The 18,542-nt window shown below is 36.6% G+C and overlaps 1 protein-coding gene across 1 annotated transcript in view; it reads right to left on the bottom strand.

Annotated features, from left to right (window-relative positions):
* The window catches only part of LOC115217635 (ADP-ribose glycohydrolase MACROD1-like), a 36,631-nt gene extending 25,516 nt beyond the window's left edge, over window positions 1-11,115 (bottom strand). The window contains exons 1-4 of the mRNA XM_036507492.1: window positions 11,086-11,115; window positions 9,310-9,340; window positions 5,643-5,716; window positions 4,236-4,326 (exon numbers count right to left, since the gene is read on the bottom strand). Of these exons, the coding sequence (XP_036363385.1) occupies window positions 4,236-4,326; window positions 5,643-5,716; window positions 9,310-9,340; window positions 11,086-11,100 (211 nt within the window). The 5' untranslated portion in view covers window positions 11,101-11,115. The remainder of the gene's footprint in view (window positions 1-4,235; window positions 4,327-5,642; window positions 5,717-9,309; window positions 9,341-11,085) is intronic.
* Window positions 11,116-18,542: the final 7,427 nt, after the last annotated feature.

The raw sequence follows: 18,542 nt of genomic DNA, 5'->3' as shown, positions 1-18,542 counted from the left end.
AGAGAGAGGGTGTAGTTTCACCCTCCTCTTTTCTGTCTGTAAGTGTTGTGGTTTGCGAGGTCATTTTTTTAGAGAATTGCCTTCGAAAAGTTCATTTCTAACAGGCCGACGTCCTCCACAAAAGATTTTTTTAGTTCGAAATACTCTGTGCTGTTGATGATATAAAACTTGACATTTGCAAGAATTGTACTATTTAAATCTGCTGCGATATATATTTTCGTCGATTTTATTAAAAGGATTTGGTCTCTTAAGAGTTTATTATTTTTGTTTGTCGCCGTTGTTTATCTTTTTTCATTAGGCGATTGTGGAGGTGGGGGTGCTTGTGGGTGTGTATGTGCTTGTAGATTCGTGTTTGTAGGTGTGTGTGTGTGCTTGTGGTAGGTGTGTGTATTTTTGTGTGCTTTTTTCAGTGTGTTTGTGGCTGTATTTGTGAGTGTAGGTGTGTTTGTCTCTCTCAGAGCATAGTCCTGTGTATCTGAAGAGGGGGGTTCTTTTCGTTTCCATCTTCTTTTTGAAGGTTCTGCAGCGACCCACTCCTGGTTGCAGCTGTTGTTTTCTCACGCTGTCGGCTGTACTTTGGTAATTTGTGCGCACGATGTGGCTGCTATTTCTAGCAGTGTGGTTGTTTTCTTCAGTGGCGTGCTTGCCTTTTCTACTGCATTTCCTTTGACTGTTTCTTTCTTCTTACAATTCGACCTTATGTGGCCTTTTTCGCCACATTTATAGCATTCAGCTTTCGCCCCTCGACAATCACCATCAGGCTGGTATCTTCCTCAATTATAATTGAGCTTGCATTTCTTCTAAACTGATGGGGTTTGCTTGGATAACCAGCTCTAAGGCCTGTCCAACCCAGTTCATATGGTGGTATCTCTTCATCTGTAGAATGGTAATTTTTCCTCTCTGCCCATGAGGATAGTGGCTAGCAGCCAGGCCACATCTATTTCGGGTGGTATATCACTGACCCTGACTTTTGAAGTTCTCCTTCCTAAGTAAGTCGGCAGGAGAACTACCTCTTCCGACTTCAATGTCGTTGTTGAATGTTCCCTGGTTTTTTCTTCACTAGGGAAATGCACCTCTGCAGTGCCGAAGCAACAACCCCTCACTATATAACTTGTTTCTTGCTATATAGGCCTCAAGCATTTCTCTATGGCTTCCCTTGTCATGAAGTCAATTTTTCTATTTTTGACATGGTAAGTCTTATATATTAGAGTTTTTCTCTCCGTCGTGTTGATTAATTCACTGGGAGGGAGCAACTTCACATTTTCACCTTCCTTTTGTAGTAAACTTTGATATTTTAAAAAATTGTCCTTGTTTATTTGAATAATTTTCACAGGAGTGAGTTGCTGCACTTGCAAAATTAACTCTAGACTTTTCCGCTTGTGTAGCCTCGCTAGACATTTTATCGTCTGCCTTTGTAACAAGCGTGTGCAACGCCACTATATCTTTACCGCTCTCCTCCCTCATACTCCTCTCTATGCCTTGAAACAAATTCTCGATGTTTTCCTCTGAGGCCGAAGAAATTGGTGATAAAATCATGTTTTTCGCTATTTCCCCCTTGAAACAAGGAGGAAAGGACAGAAAAATTCTGCTCTAACAGCAGTAAATTTTCACAATCTCAAGCACAAAAACAATCTTTCACAGTGGAGTAAAGAATAACAGGACAGAAAAACAATCCAGTCAGTGGCAAAGAAAGAAAGAAAGAAAGAGAGAGAGAGAGAGAGGTGAAAACTTTGTTGTGGACTATCTGACACTTACTGTCTGTCTGCCTGCCTCTCTCTCTAGGTATGTTTGTGTATATGTGTGCATGTATACGATAGTGAGCCGGATCTCTCTTGGCATACCAGCAAACCACAAAATCGCACCAGCCAACATCACTACTACCTCCAAGCCCATCATGCATCCATGCATGCAAGTATGCATTATGTATGTGTATATGTATGTATGTGTGTGTTTGTGTTTGTTCCACCACCACCACCACCACCACCATTGCTTCACCCCAATGTTGGTGCATATGCGTCTGTAATTTAGCTGTTCAGCAGAAGAGACTGATAGAATAAGCACCAGGCTTACAGGAAATAAGTCCAGGGGCCAATTTCTTTGACTGAGGGGTTGTGCTCTAGCATGGCCACCGTCAAATGACTGAAACAAGTAAAAGAATACTAGAAAACCGTTCCGTACCACTAAACCAAGAAGACTCTTTGAATATGTATGATGTATTCTAAGGTTAAATAGTAATTCCGTTTACGTTTGTGTAACAGATATTTTGGTTGGATTATATAGTCATTGGTGTTACATTATTTTCTATATTCTGTGACTGTCACAATATACGTTTCTAGGCCTGAATTTTTGTTGGGAGGGGGCCAGTTGATTAGATCAACCCCAGTACACAACTAGTACTTAATTTATCAAGCCCCGAAGGACGAAAGGCAAAGTCGACCTCAGCAGAATTTGAATTCAGAGTCATAATATACAAACATTTCTTATGGCACCAGTACACTGTTCACAGATGCTTACACTTTTAATGTTTTCCGTGGATTTTTCATGGGTTCAGTTAGTTATTATTATTATTAAATATCAATTCTAAATTAATACACATATATATTTTAATCGGCAAATTTATCGCGCAAGTATTTTGCAATGAGAAGGGGAGACTGGTTGAAACTCTAATGAAATTATATGTGGCCTTGGCAGTTGAAAGAAGGTGGGAAATCCTAGATTCAGTGACTAAGTCACATTTAAATAATAAAACCTTAGCTGTTGATTCATGAACAAAATTCATTATTCCACATCAAATTTACTTCTATAAAAACTGATACTCCCCAAAAAAGAATGGACTTCATAATTATATAATCCATTATTTTCCTCCATGGAAAATGAACAACATTTTAAAACAAAAATCAAAGCTTTTAGTTAATAGTTACTACAGTTGTAAGGTGGAAAGCTGGCAGAATTGTTACAGTGCTGGACAAAATGTTTAGCAGCATTTCAACTGTTTTTATGTGCTGAGTTCAAATTCCACCAAGGTCAACTTTGCCTTTCATCTTTTTAGGGTCAATAAAATAAGTACCAGTGGAGCACCGGGGTTGCTGTAATAGACTTACACTCTGCCCAAAATTGCTGGTCTTGTGCCAAAACCTGAAACCAATATAATTACTACTGTTTGGATAAATGGGGAAATAAGAGTAAGAGAGAGAAATTGAAGGCAGAAGGGGGAAGTGAGGATAGGAGGTAAAGTGAGAGTAAGGGGAGAAAGTAAAGGTAGGAGTGAGAATGTGAAACTAGGGGGATATGAGAGTAAGACATTGGCTAATGTCTTGCAGTGTGGAGATGAAAGGCATGAGTGGGTAAGACATGAGCAAGGATGTGGGTGATGTGTGTTCGAAACATCAACACTTCTATGTCAGTAGTGAACAAAGTATGAAATTGGTCATTAAGAGATACTGGTCAATCATGGACCACATCACATGTATCTGTGCAAGTGTGTGAGTCATTGCTAAATGTCTGTGAGAAGTTGTTTATATTTTGGAGGACTTTTAACCTGAAATGAAGGCTCTATCTATAAATAAACTGAAAAATTTTATTCTAATTGTTACCAGTACCATCCTTTACCAAAACTTCTAAACAATCATACCAGAAATAGCAGCCATTTCTTTTTCAGCTCTTATTTTATCATCTAACAACTATGAAGTACACAAATAAGGTAGTCCAAGATATACAATGTCTGAAAAAATAAATAATAAATGGGATTTTTATGATTACAGCAGATATGAGGCTAAATGACACAACCCCACTCAATATTGTTACCAGACTCCATCACAAGCAACATTTTCATCAGACACAACCAACTCAATGTTACCACTAGACATCTCCCAACTAGTATCACCACCAAAAACCTACACTCACCCAGTACCACCACCAGACACTCTTATTAACTTCACCAATTTTTGAAGTGAATTTGATGTTTTTTGCCAGATATGCTATTTTAGTAACCGTTGTTTGACCCAAGGTCAACCATGGTTGACCAGTTCTACGATAAAACTACCCATGACCAGTTAGATGAGGTACACCCTCATTGTTGCTATAGCAACTGTTACTGAGTTTCATACAAATGGTTTCTCGTGGAAGCTGTAACCAAAGTAGAAGAGGAGGATGGAGGAGGAGGGAAGGAGAGAGACATTAATAAACAAAAATCTTTTTGCTTCTTTTAGGCTAAAAATCAACAATAAACAACTTACTTTTCTCATTTAAGGGAAAATATTTCTGCATCTTCTCTCTGTAAATGTCTTCATCTTTGGACAGGAAAATACAGAAAATAACTCGGTCAACCTAAATATGGATGAGAACGTAATCAGTGAAACACTATGTCACTAATGGTTAAAATAATAACAGTAGTCATCTAGTTTCAAATTTAACTTTTTACAAATAACTGGACGTTGTTCTTCAACATTAACCTTAAAAATGCAAAGGAAAAGAGAATGTCTGCCATAGGATGAGTTTGGATCTAGAGTTAACATGGATCATGAGGAATTAAATTGTGGATTATGAACACAGTTCTTGAAAAATAAAGTGCAGGACAGAGAGAGAAATAGTGTAGCTGAATATCTGTATTGAAGTGTTCAAATAAATGTAATAATGAAACACCTTAGTCATAGATCTTGTGGGTCAGTTTATCCACTTAGATTTGGATCACTGACACTTGCAGTCAATCTGTGAAAATGTCATCTTATATACCCACACTGTTCTTTGTTGTGGTATTCCCTTATCTCTTATTTACATTTGACGGATATTTGTCCTCATCTTGTTTATTGTTAACACAACATTTTGGCTGATATACTCTCCGGCCTTCATCAGGTGTCTTGGGGTAATTTCGAACCTAGGTTCTCATTCCTAAGGTATTTTTCAATATTATTATTATTATTATTCAGGTCACTGCCTGGAATCAAACTCGGAATCTTGGGGTTAGTAGCCCACACTCTTAACCACTACACCATATGCCCATGGGCAATTATGGAGTGAATTTTAGGGCTTATAAATCTAATATTTTCCTACCCTTCCTTAATGCTGGTTCTCATATACTACTCATATCTGCACTTGGTCTGCTTAGGAGGTTATTATGTCCTAACATATGTGCTGCTTCTTTTAGTTTTCGTACTTTCCAGTGGTGTTCTCTGTCTATTATTTTAACTTCATCCCAAAGGGGGAGGTAGTCTCTGTTTTTCCATACACGGTCAGTTATACCTGATTTATCAATATCTCCTCATGTCACAGCTTTGCAATATTCTTCTACCTTTATTTTGAGGGCTGTAAATAGATAGAGCAGAATAATAACAAATCACTGTTGTTAGCAGTGAAACTAATGAGTGGCCAGTTCAAATCCTCCTGTAGCTATAGCCTTGAGAACAGTGGCTCTGCTATGCTGACTTCATTTAAAACACACTGTCATCTCAGTAATACAAAAGACACTAGCACAAACACCAAAACCAAGTTTCTACCCTTGCTGGACATGCTGGAAATAAAAGCTAAATCTACTTTCAAATCATACCCTACTACCTTAAGAAAGAACATGGATATGTAATCATAGACAGATTATATTGAGTAAGCGAGAGACATCAAAGATCTAGAACAATCCAAGATATATTTACCCTATCATGATTGGATTCCATCCACTTCCGTACTGTTTGTAAAGAAACTTCTGCTGCTTTATCATTGGGATAACCTGGATGGAGGCAATAATTTGAAATGAATAAAGAAAGTGACAACTAGCTGACTCAAGAGAGTATCAGCATATATGTTACTTAAAGTAGAGAATATTAGTATGTGTATATTTAATAAAAGAGAGCTTCAGCCTGTATGGGGTTAATACCATGAAGTATCAGCATTTATGTGACTAATAAAGGGAGTGTCAGCATTTGTATCACTAACATTAGGGAGTATTGGCATATATGTGGCTGAAAATGGAATGTCAGCATGTGTATGAGAGCATCAATCTGCAAATGGTTAGATGTGGACAAAAGTGCAGAGCATCAGGTGCATGTGACAAACTACAAAATATGAGGTTATGTAGCTAAATATGTGTAGACATAGTAGTGTCTCAATTTTATAAAGTGATTACTGAGAGAATGAAATGAGGCAGTATCCATGAGAACTGCAGCCCTTCTCAGAATAGACTCACAGCTAAAATATTTGTAGTTTGGTCCATCCCATCTAGATAAAAGTAGATACGATAATAATAATCCTTTCTACTATAGGCACAAGGCCTGAAATTTGGAGTTGGAGATAAATTGATTACATCGATCCTAGTGCGTAACTGGCACTTATTTCATCACCCCTGAAAAGATGAAAGGCAAAATCGACCACAGTGAAATTTGAATTCAGAACATGAAGACGGGTGAAATGCCGCTAAGCATTTTGACCAACATGCTAACAATTCTGCCAGTTCACCAATAATAATAATCCTTTCTACTAAAGTTACAAGGCCTGAAATTTGGTGGGAGGGAACTAGTCAATTACATTGACCCCCAGTGTTTCACTGGTACTTAATTTATCAACCATGAAAGGATGAAAGGCAAAGTCAACCATGGCAGAATTTGAACTGAGAACATATGGTTGGACAAAATGCTGCAAAGCATTTTGCCTGACATGCTAACGATTCTGCCAGCTCTCTGCCTTAATAATAATATTTATAATAACAATAATACAGTTCATCAGTGTACATTGAAACAGAGATAGGGAGGGGGCTGTGGAGAGAGTGCAGTGTATGAGTGAAGGTAGGTATATTGTGGGTGGTGTATGTCTGGATGGGTATGTGGTTGTATGATGTATGTGTTGGGTGGTGAAGTATGTAAACTTGTGGTGCTGAGTCGGAATTCTTTCTAGAAGCCCTAGAAAACAAACAGAGAGCCATTCTTGTTTGTATGTCTTCTTAGAAGAAAAGATATCCTCATAACACATTCTTGAAGTCAATCAATATTTAATTGCTGACAATTACCCGGATTATATTAAGTAGTTAACTCTATTTGTTAGACTTTTAGGAGATGAATATTTATAATATAAGGTGGTTAGGAAACAGAGTTGGCAGAACAGTATAGTGGTGGATGGTAAAATTATTACAATGTTAAACATAATAACATGTGATACTTTATTATTATAATTGTTTTTTTAAGTTTAGCTTCTACCATGGTCCACTTCCCATTCTTCCAAAGTTAATCCAAGTAGTGGGGAGGGGTAATGTAATCAACAATGGAAGGAATGACCTCAACCCACTGAGGAGAACCAATGAAATATAAAAGACAAAAACATCTGTAGTTTAACAGGGTACCAGTGTGGTTTGTCAGGGTACACTAAGGGGAATCTGACAAGGTATAGTTACTTTTCAAGGGAACATTGATTCTCTACAAAGAATTCTTAATTCTATCAACTATTTAATGCAAGCATGGGTGTGTGGGAAGAAGCTTGCTCTCCAACCACATGATTCCAGTTTCAGTCCTTGTGAGTGAATTTGGTAGACAGAAACTGAAAGAAACCCCTTTGTGTGTGTGTGTGCATTTGTCCCCTACCAACAATTGTCAACTGATGTTGATGTGTTTACATCACTTAGCAGCTTGGCAAAAGAGACCAATAGAATATTAAAAAAATCCTGACGTCCATCTGTTCTACTAAAAAACCCTTCGAGGTAGTGTTCCAACATAGCCAGTCAAATGACTGAAACAAGTAGAAGATAAAAGATTGTCAGAAGGTTACTAGTTCCCACCTCACTACACAAGGGATGCAACTGTCAACTATATCAACTCTCCAGTATTTCATAGAAGGATGAAAGAAAGTGAACTCCAATGGGAAAGTATTGAACTAAATACAAAATATTTTGTCTGATGCTCCACCAAGTCAGTATGCTAAGGAATAATATTTTCTCCAATAATAATGTTTTACTAATAATAATTTGTCTGTAATTTAGGTAGAGGTCCAGCAATTTGACTGGTACTTTATTTTATCAACCCAAAAAGATGAAAGGTGAAATTAATCACAGCAGGATTTGGAGGAGCCAGAACAAACACTAGAAAGACATTTGTCTGCTGTTCTAATGATTCTGCTAATCCATGTCCTTAATAATAATCCTTTCTGCTATAGGCAAAAAGCCTGGAATTTGTGGGGAGGGAGATAATCAGCATGTGGTACTTAATTTATCGACCCTGAAGGATGAAAGGCGAAGTAGACTTTGGCAAAATTTCAACTCGAAACGTAGCGACGAGCGAAATTCTGCGAAGCATTTCCTCCAGTGTGCTAACGATTCTGCCAGCTCGCTGCCTTACTACCTTGATAATAATAATAATGATGTATCCTTTTGTCAAAGATGATATATGAGTGTTTCGCTTTTTCTAAATGACCTACACAAATGATTTGTTTATAGTGATCAAATGTTTGTGCTGCACATTAGCTCACTTCCTCCATCAAATTGACATTGCCTGAACAGGTGCACAGTGTACTATGCATCAGGTGTCGAAGTGATTGCAGAGCAATGTGAAATAAAATGTCTTGCTCAAGAACACAATGTACCATCTTCACCCAGTCTAGGAACTAAAACCACAATAATAATAATGGTTTCTAATTTAGGCATAACAATTTTTGAAAGGAGAGAGTTAGTTGATACCATTGATCTCAGTACTTGATTGGTACTTTACTTTATTGACCACAGAGGATTGGAAGACAAAATTGACCTCAGCAGGATTTGAACTCAGGACATAAAAAGCTGGAACAAATACGACATGGAATTTTGTCTGATGCTTTAACAATTTTGCCAGTGCAAATCTAATACATGGATTTAAGCCAAAAATCTTTACAGAAAGGCTAGATATGTCTCTATGCACCTGACTAGTTCCATCTGTTGCCGTATGATGAAATGTGACATCAGGTTTAGTTTATCAGCTTTCATGTAGTAATTGCCATTCCATAAAGGAATGGCTTTGTAAGTAAATCACCACACAAATACATAGTTTTAGGTTTGATACCATTGCATGGCACTTAGGACATCTTCTATCATAGCCAAGAGTCAACCAAAACCATGACAAAGAAAAACTGTGTGGAAATCCATCAGTGAGAAATCTAATCTCACCTGCAACTCTTGGCTGATTTTAGCAGTGTCCACTCTCTCGCAAATATTTTACCTGATGATAATTTCTTTCATACCACCCTCCAGTATCAAAATCCCTATCAATGGTTATGGCTACTGCCTTTCCTTCCTTGATTCTTAAAAAATATACTGACCCAGAAGAAGGAATAAGGAAGAAGGAATAATTTTTTTTTTTTTAATCTTACCATAGACTCCAGTTGAAATACAAGGAAAAGCCTGAAAAGATAAAAAGGAAAATGAAATTATAGCCTATTCATAAGTTTCCATTGATACAAACGTTTGTATGCGTGAATAGAGACATATAATCATCATCATCATCAATTTCGTTTAGCGTCCGTTTTCCATGCTAGCATGGGTTGGACGGTTCTACTGGGGTCTGTGAAGCCAGAAGGCTTCATCAGGCCCAGTCAAATCTGGCAGTGTTTCTGGGCCTGATGAAGCCTTCTGGCTTCACAGACCCCAGTAGAACCGTCCAACCCATGCTAGCATGGAAAACGGACGCTAAACGATGATGATGATTATATGTCTCTATTCATGCATACAAACATGTGTGTGTACACATACACAGAAGGAGATGTACATCAGTTGAACTGCTGGTGTTATTTCATGACATATCTGATTAGTTTATTATGGGGACATTTTACATTTTCTATGCTAAGCAAAGAGAATGAAATGTAAGCTGAGCTTTCAACCACATTTGTAACCATTTTAGGACAGGAATTAGTGAACAGTCAGACATGCAGAAGCTGAGATAGTCTTTGAGATGAGAGAGAGAGAGAAAGTGTGTGTGTGTGCGCGTCCGCATGCATATGAAGATAATCTTGAAAATACAGCATCTGAGTTGTGCTGAATCTTTCAATACAAACTTACTATACACATCACCTACATCTCTATCTCTCTTTCCAGCATAAACGAGGTCAGCCTTATGGTTTCCTAACTTTCACAGAATTTACTATCAGGAGAGACCCTCATATAATAAAGATTTTACATATCAGGAGAGACCCTCATATAATAAAGATTTTACATATCAGGAGAGACCCTCATATAATAAAGATTCATCATCATCATTTAACGTCTATCTTCCATCCTGGTATGGGTTGGATGGTTTGACAGGAACTGGCAAGCTGGAGAGCTACACCAGGCTTCATTTGTCTGCTCTGGCACGGTTTCTACATCTGGATGCCCTACCTAGCATCAACTACTTTAGAGTGTACTGGGGATTTTTATGTGACACCAGCACCAGTGGGGGTTGCCTATTGTTATTGGCTATTAGGAAATGGAAATTTGTTTTGACTAGATACAAGGCTAATTTTAAGGGAAAGAACACACCGGGAAAGAAGATTAATGTTGACTATAGGAATGCTTTCCATCATAATTGTAAAGCACCCAAGCCAGTTTGCTGCTATGATGACATACAATATTAATGTTGATTTGGTAGGTAAGTGTCAACATTTTCAGTATACCTGAATTCCTAAATATGAATAAAATATTTAAAAAATGAAGTATATCTAAAAGATGAATCTGAAGACAATTATTATTTTACAGAATACTTATGTAAATTTAAATGGAATGAGAGAAAAGATGGTCAATTGTGATGGAAGAATAGCAAAAATCAACAAATGGTTGTTCATACAATTGTAAGTAGAATGTGTTGTAGGACTTGGGTCAGACCAATAATAAAATCTGTCTATAATGAATCAGAGCCCTTTCAGTAGACCAGTTATGATGTAACAATTTACAAGTGTTTTACTGAGAAAATGTTGATTTCCTAGAAGCATATATCTGATAAATAGAAAAACTGGATTATTCAATGGCAGTACTAAATTATTTAAAACTAAAGGAAAAAAAATATATTAGCAATGACTGTTTTTGCAGAACTGAACAGAGAATAAACTGGAAGGCAAGACAAGTGTCCAGTTGGCCTATGTACTTAATGAAGAACATGGGTGAACCATTGTTACATTTCTTTTTGCCATATTTCATTTCAATTTCCTTGAAAAATATTCCTCCAAAGTATGGATGTAGTCTAAACCAAAAATTTGAGGAAGACTCATAGATCTTTACAGCATCAAAAACAAGTCAATTTACCCTTTACAAATTCCTAATACAATTGGGAAATCCAACTTCTACAAAAAATAATAATAATAATGAAAAAAAAGCAGTAGCTCTTTGTTCTATGTCAATATTTATTCAGTAGAAAAACAATACTTAATAAAAAAAGCTTCAAAACAAATTAGTTGAATCAACTTATGAATTCCACAGGTTAAAATATGTATTTTTTAAAAAAATGTTTTAACAATTATGCAAAGTTGATTTAAAAACTAAACATCACAGACATGAGTAGAATTAACAGGACATTTAAAGATGAGTAGAATATTTCTCAAACTCCAATTAAGTAATTTCTTCTGTAAAGTTTTAAGTACTGGATAAAAGTCAATGGTTTTTTTTGCCCCCTAAGTATCCATTATGAATTAAAGGTTAATTACTCAACATATTATTAATTAGAAAGTTAATTGCATTTAAAATAAACTGATGAAATCTATCATTAAAACTTATATTCTTTAGTACTCAATAGGAACCAAATATAACAAGGTAGTTGACAAACTCAGAACTCCTGAAGTAAATATCAAGAATATATTAATGAAGAGACATGCAGTTTTAAAAAGACTGAAAGAGATTTCATTCGTAAGTGGGAAGAAGGGATTGACCTAAGGAAATTAGGAATTGTAAACAGAATTGAAAAAAATAATGTAAAATAAGAAAATTAAAAAGAATGAATCAAAAAGATGCAGTTGTGTGGTAAGAGGCTTGCTTCTCCACTACCACTGTGTGGCACCTTGGGCAAGTGTCTTCTAATAGAGTCTCAGTCCAACCAAAGCCTTGTAAGTGGATTTGGTAGATGGAAACTGAAAGAAGCCCATCGTATGTGTGTGTGTTTGTCCCCCACCACCACTTGACAACTGTTGTTGGTGTGTTTACATCTCCAACTCAGTAGTTCAGCAAAATAGACCAATGGCTTAAGTACCAGGCTTAGCAAAAAAAAAATTAAGCACTGGGGTTCATTTATTCGACTAAAAATTCTTCAAGATGGTGCCCCAGCATGGCCATAGTCTAATGACTGAAACATGTAGAAGATAAAAGATATCAAATAAAAATGAAAGTTTTAAAAATGTATGATCCTTGTTTGCTTTTTTTAAACTAAAATGTAACATTTTTAGACATTTTGGTTCTCTGTTAAATAATATTTTACATTTTACAAGTCTTTCCAATAGCAGTTAAATATCCCAGAAAAATAAGCTAGTAAAGATTACAAAGCCAATTTGAAGGCTCTTAATTTATTTTGATACTACTGTTTGGTCTATCTGTATGATGCATGTCTCATCAGTTCTAGTACAACTCAAATCTATTCTGCAAACAACTGCATCAGCAGTAAATGACACCTCAATTATTACTTCTTAAAAATCCTCTATCGAAGAAATATATTTTAATAATATGGCAGAGATTCCAGAATGTTGCCACTTAGCTTTAATTCCATAAAGTGAAGTAGAGATTACATTTACTACTGGACAGACAGCAATTTATTACAAAATGACATTTCCAAAGGAACTGGTCCCTATTTCTGCCTCTGGTCGCAAGCAATATATAGCAGATACACTAAAGCTGTGTGCATGATGCATTTCAGAATTTAGTTTTATTTATATATTACCTAAATTCAAATCTTTCCAGCAACATGTTACCTTTTTTTTTCTCTTTCTGGACTGACAAAAGAGAGAATAATGCTGAGTATTAAGTGATGGGACTTTCTGAGACCCATCAAACTCCTGCAAAAATATTAAAATATATCTATACTATAATGGACAAAGCTGCTTATTAATTAGGTATGTAACAATTACTAAAAGTACTAAAACAAAGCAATTATTAAAAGGTTGACCATCTGAAAATATTTTTATAAATTCATGTTCTAAGAAATTTCCTATAATTTCAATTTCTCAAGTTTCTTGAATTTTTTAAACTCCAATTTCTCGCAAATTTAAATATTCCTTGCATTCACTGCAGAATATTCCTTTCTCATTTGCAAAGTCTCTCACTTTCTCTTTTAAGTTTTCATTTGCAATTTGGAAATCCAACAGTTTATTCTATTAATGCATACATAATTTGACAAACTGCTTCTCCCTCTGTTGTTGGGACTACTGTGATGTTTGTTTAACAAAGACCTTTTACAGAACGGAAGTGCAGTATTGAGGAAGGTATCTTTGTGCCAAGTTTAGAGAGGCTAAAGTAAGAAAGAGAGACTGGAACAGGTGCCTTGCTGTTGAGATACATGGCTTCTCAAGCAGGAAAGGGAGAATGATGGTGGAGTACAAGGATGTTGACAAAGAAAATAGGGGACAAAAAATAGAAGATAGGTGGGGTAAGGTGATGAGTAAGGAAGACAGAGGTCAAACATGTATAGGGGTCAGTATAGTGAGTTACAAAAAGGGGCATTGACAACAGAGATGAGAAGGTGTTTAAGTGAAATGGGCATTCAGTGGACATATAGTGGTAAGAGATGATGTTGGGAATGTAAGATGGGTGGCAAGGGAAATGGCTCCAAGAAGGATTGCTAGAAGCATAAAAGTGAGGAAAGAATATGTGTGGTTCTGCTCTCATATATATAATTACAACAGCTGAGCAATAGTACTTCAGTCAGAAGGATGGATGTTACAAAGATGAGTAGCTAGTAATGTTGACAGGAGTAGATTGGCAGTGGGTGGGAGATATTTCTTAATCAGACTTCATTACATCCCACATCCAGCGTCCCATGATGGAGACACTGTTGGACAGCATGGGATTGCTTCTACAAGTGCCGAGCCGCAAGCCCAGCACAGCGCACGTTTGTGCCTTATCGACTAGTTTCTCGATGACAAGCGCCAATAGATAGATATCAGGCTGAGTAAAAAGTAAGCAACCTTTTGAAACATGAAGTTCATCACAATATATTTCAACAATGCAGAAATTTTATTCATCAAAGAAAGTACCATTACAATCAACACCTTTTTGCCAAGTTACAAGTTTGTTAATTCTGGTAACATAAAAATCTGGAGTTCTGGAGCTGATGAACTCTTTGAACACACTTTCAGCATCAGTTTGATTTTTGAACTCCTTTTGCAGGAAACCACCAACGTGCATGAAAAAGTGGTAGTCGGTTGGAGAAAGGTCTGGGGAATAAGCTGGCTGGGGAAGAACTTTGTAGCCAAGTTCGTTCAACATCTGGAGTATCATTAGTGAAATGTATGGTCGAGTATTATCATGAAGAATGATTGGCCCTTTTCTGTTCACCAGTCTGGGATGGAGGAGTAGCGGTTTTTTGTTCATTTTGGCAATTTCACGGCAATATATTTCTGCAGTAATGGTTTTCCCAGGTTATAGAGGATGAGTCCAGCAGTACACCACCAAACAGTCACCATAACCTTTTTGAAGAGCTCAGGTTTAGCGAAATTGTTCAGAGCTTCATTTTGGTCCAACCACTGCGAAGAACGTATTTTATTATTGTACAGAATCCACTTTACATCGCAAGACACTATGCAGTCAAGAAATGGTCTGGTTATGGAGAAGAAACAACAAGCAAATTTCATATCTGTGCATTTTCTGATTTTCATTCAAATTGTGTGGGATCCATTAGCCAAGCATATGTACATATGTGTGTGTATGCATGTCCGTGTTTGTGTATTTTCTATGTATGTGTGTGTGAGCATATGTTTGTATATGTAAGCACCTCTGTCTCCTTGTGTGTGCATGTCTGCATGTGTGTGGGTTATGCAACTATGTACCATGTTTGTATGTATGGATGTGCATCTTTATATGTGTGGATCCGTGTCTCCATATGTGTTCTTATAGCTTATGTACCTATCCATCTGTATGTTGGTCTGTTTATTTATTTATTTTCTATCTATGTGCTTACATAGCACATAAATAGAAAAAACACACACAAAGAGACAGAGGTGCTTACATATACAAACACAAGCTCACACACACATACATAGAAAATACACAAACACAGACATGCATGCACATAAATATGCAGGATACGTACATACAGATGCACACACATACATATGCATACACACATACGCACATGCATGCATGTATAGGCATACACAAACACACACACTGACCCACACACATACGCACAAACAAGCAAAAGGGAATGCAGTGTAAATAACGGACAGAGTCAAAACCACTGAAAAGGTTGCAAGACGCAACGAAAATTTTAGGAAAATAAAAATAAGAAAAAAAAGTGGAAATTTTACCAATGAGTGTGTTATATTATAAGGCATAAAAAGAAAATGACTGCCCCCAGACACAACAGTATATATATATATATATATACACACACATATATATAACGGGAAGGTTTACTAAGATAAACAAAAGACGAAGGCAGGTGGAGTACGAACAAACAATTGTATTAGTATGGCGCTCAGGAATAGAAATAGAACAAGTCTTTTACGTTTCGATCCTACACTCTTCGACAGAAAGATAAACAGAAAAGAAACAAGGAGACAAAAAAATGCGTGTAGGAGCTAATGGTCCATCATACACATATATAAAATATATACACATACATATCTACACATATATATATACACATATATACACATATACACGTATATACATATACACATACATGTATATACATACGTATATATATATATACATACATATATACATACATACACATATATATACAAACATATATACATATATATACACATATATATACACACATATATATACATATATATATATACATATATATAATATAGACATATATATACATATATATAATATAGACATATATATACATAAATACACATATATATACATACATAAATACACATATATATACATACACACATATATATACATAAGTATATACACATATATACACATACACACATATATATACATAAGTATATACACATATATACACATATATATATACATATATACACATATATACATATATACATATACATATATTGTTGTATTTTGGAATGGTCATTTTGCCAGTTTAGCCAATAAAAACACACGCACTATATATTTGGTGTTACTTTGCTTCAGTGTTATTTATTTTTTACATTAAACTTAATCTTATTTCAGCCAGAGTTCTTTCATCACACTCCTGTGACCGCATCAGTGGTCCTTTGCTTTCTTTTTTCTTATTTGTGTGTCTTCCCTTACTTACCGTCAGCCATTTTGTATTTCTATTGTATGTGTCTTCATTTGCGCAGGCGTCTATGTTTAGTTAGTGTGTGTGGGGGTGAAATGCCTGTAATATTTGTATCTTCTGTTTATATATGTTCGTGTAATTTGTTTTTGTTTATTCTTATTTTGTTCATGTGTTTACATCCACTTATTATTATTATTACGTATGCTTGTATGTATGTATAACAACAATACTAGTAATAATAATAATAATAAATTTTTAAATTAAAAAAAAATTTTTTAATTATTTTTTTTAAAATGTATATAGTTATTTACTTCTATTTGTTTATTTATCTGTGTATTTTATTTTATTAAGTTTTCTATTTTGTTTATATTGTTACCAGTTTATGGGGATCCTCTTCTGTCAAATGTTGTGGCGTGTGCTAGTGTTCCATTCCAGTTTTCTATTCAGGCTAGGTTTATCTTCTATTATGTGTGTAGCTTCCATAATTTCTCTGATTGTTGCATCTGTTCTATGTATGGACAAGATTTTAACTTCTATGTTGTTGATTGAGGCCCCGTGTTCCTGCTCTGCGTGCTGGTACAGAATCGATGAGCTCTTTCCTTCCTCAAGTTCTCTCCAATGTTCATTTATTCGCTCTCCTATGTTTCGTGCTGTTTCCCCTACGTATGTCGTTGTCTTGTTACTGCATCGTCCCTCTATACATCTTATACAATAGATTACACTTCTGGCTTTACAGTTTGTTTGTGGGCTAAATCTACACACAGTACAGTACCTATCCATACAGGGGGTTCTACTAAAAGGGTAGGTTCTACCGATAAGGATTTGATAGGGTTGTCTGGCTTTTCAACAACCTTAATCCTTAGCTTAAGTTTGTCTAGGGTCCTTCTAAAGCGGTACGCCACTTCACCTCTAGGGGTGGTGTCAACGAACATGACACTCTGGTATTTGTGGCTATCATACTAAGAGTTGGCCTTCCCTATTTTCTTCTTTGTCCTTTCCATGGTGTTTCATGACTTGCTCCTATAGAGTAGGCAAATCCCATTCCTATCATTAATAAAATAGTATCAAATTTCTTCATGGCTCCTTTGTACACTCCGATCCTTTCTTTATGGCAGTAACCTGAGAACTGCATGCGGTGAACAAAATGTTGTATGTGTCTCTTTAACTCTGTAGGCTCGCACATGCAGGACACATTTCGCATTATTCTGATGAGGTCTGCCACCAAAATATTGAATTTGGCATTGTCCACGATAGCTGAGTTCCGGTGGATCAAGTATTTGGAGGCCATAGGTTTGGCATAGTACGAATGAAGGATTTGGGTTTTATTATTCACAGTTTCTAGCCAGAGTTCTGTGTCTAGTACTGGTAGTCTATGGTTAGGGATTTTAGTAGGGTAGTCTATTGTGACCTTAATACTCTGGTGGATGGAGTTAGCTATTTGCTGGATGCTCTCCATAGTATTAGTTTCTATTTCTATTTCAACAGTACTCTTTTGTGGGAATGCTTTACCACTATGTTGATATCATCAACATAGCGAGAGTACATGTTCACGAGTATGGAGTTCTGTGTTAGGCGTTCCTTAAGCCTTCTGTCCCACCATACCATGAAAAGTTTGGCCACATCACCGGCGATACTAACACCGATGGCTGCCCCCTCGTCCTGGGCATATATTTTATTCTTAAACTTAAACGTGTGGCCTTTTACGGTAACTCTTATACTAGCTCCTAGTGAATGTGCAATCATTTTCTTTACCTGATGGACATTTGTGGGGCTCCGTATAGCTCTGGTCCATCCGCTCCATCTCTCTATATGGGTCTTCCTAGCCAGAGAAGTAATTGTGGGTGGTCTACCTCTTAAACGTCTACTAGGGCAGAAACTACTAATATCTATATACATAATCATCATCATCGTTTAGCGTCCGCTCTCAGTGCTAGCATGGGTTGGACGGTTCAACTGGGGTCTGCACAGGCCCAGTCTGATCAGGCAATGTTTCTACGGCTGGATGCCCTTCCTAACGCTAACCATTCCGTGAGTGTAGTGGGTGCTTTTACATGCCACTGGCACAGGTGCCAGATGAGGCTGGCAACTGGCCACGATCGGATGGTGCTTTTTACATGCCTCCGGCACGGAGGCCAGTCAGGGTGGCGCTGGCAATGCCACGTTCGGATGGCTTTCTTACGTACCAACGGCACTGGTATCACACCT

Source organism: Octopus sinensis, linkage group LG11 (genome assembly GCF_006345805.1).
Source record: "Octopus sinensis linkage group LG11, ASM634580v1, whole genome shotgun sequence".
Taxonomy (NCBI): Eukaryota; Metazoa; Mollusca; class Cephalopoda; order Octopoda; family Octopodidae; genus Octopus; species Octopus sinensis.
Note: the sequence above shows the minus strand (reverse complement) of the source record. Positions and strands in the feature narration are given on the sequence as shown.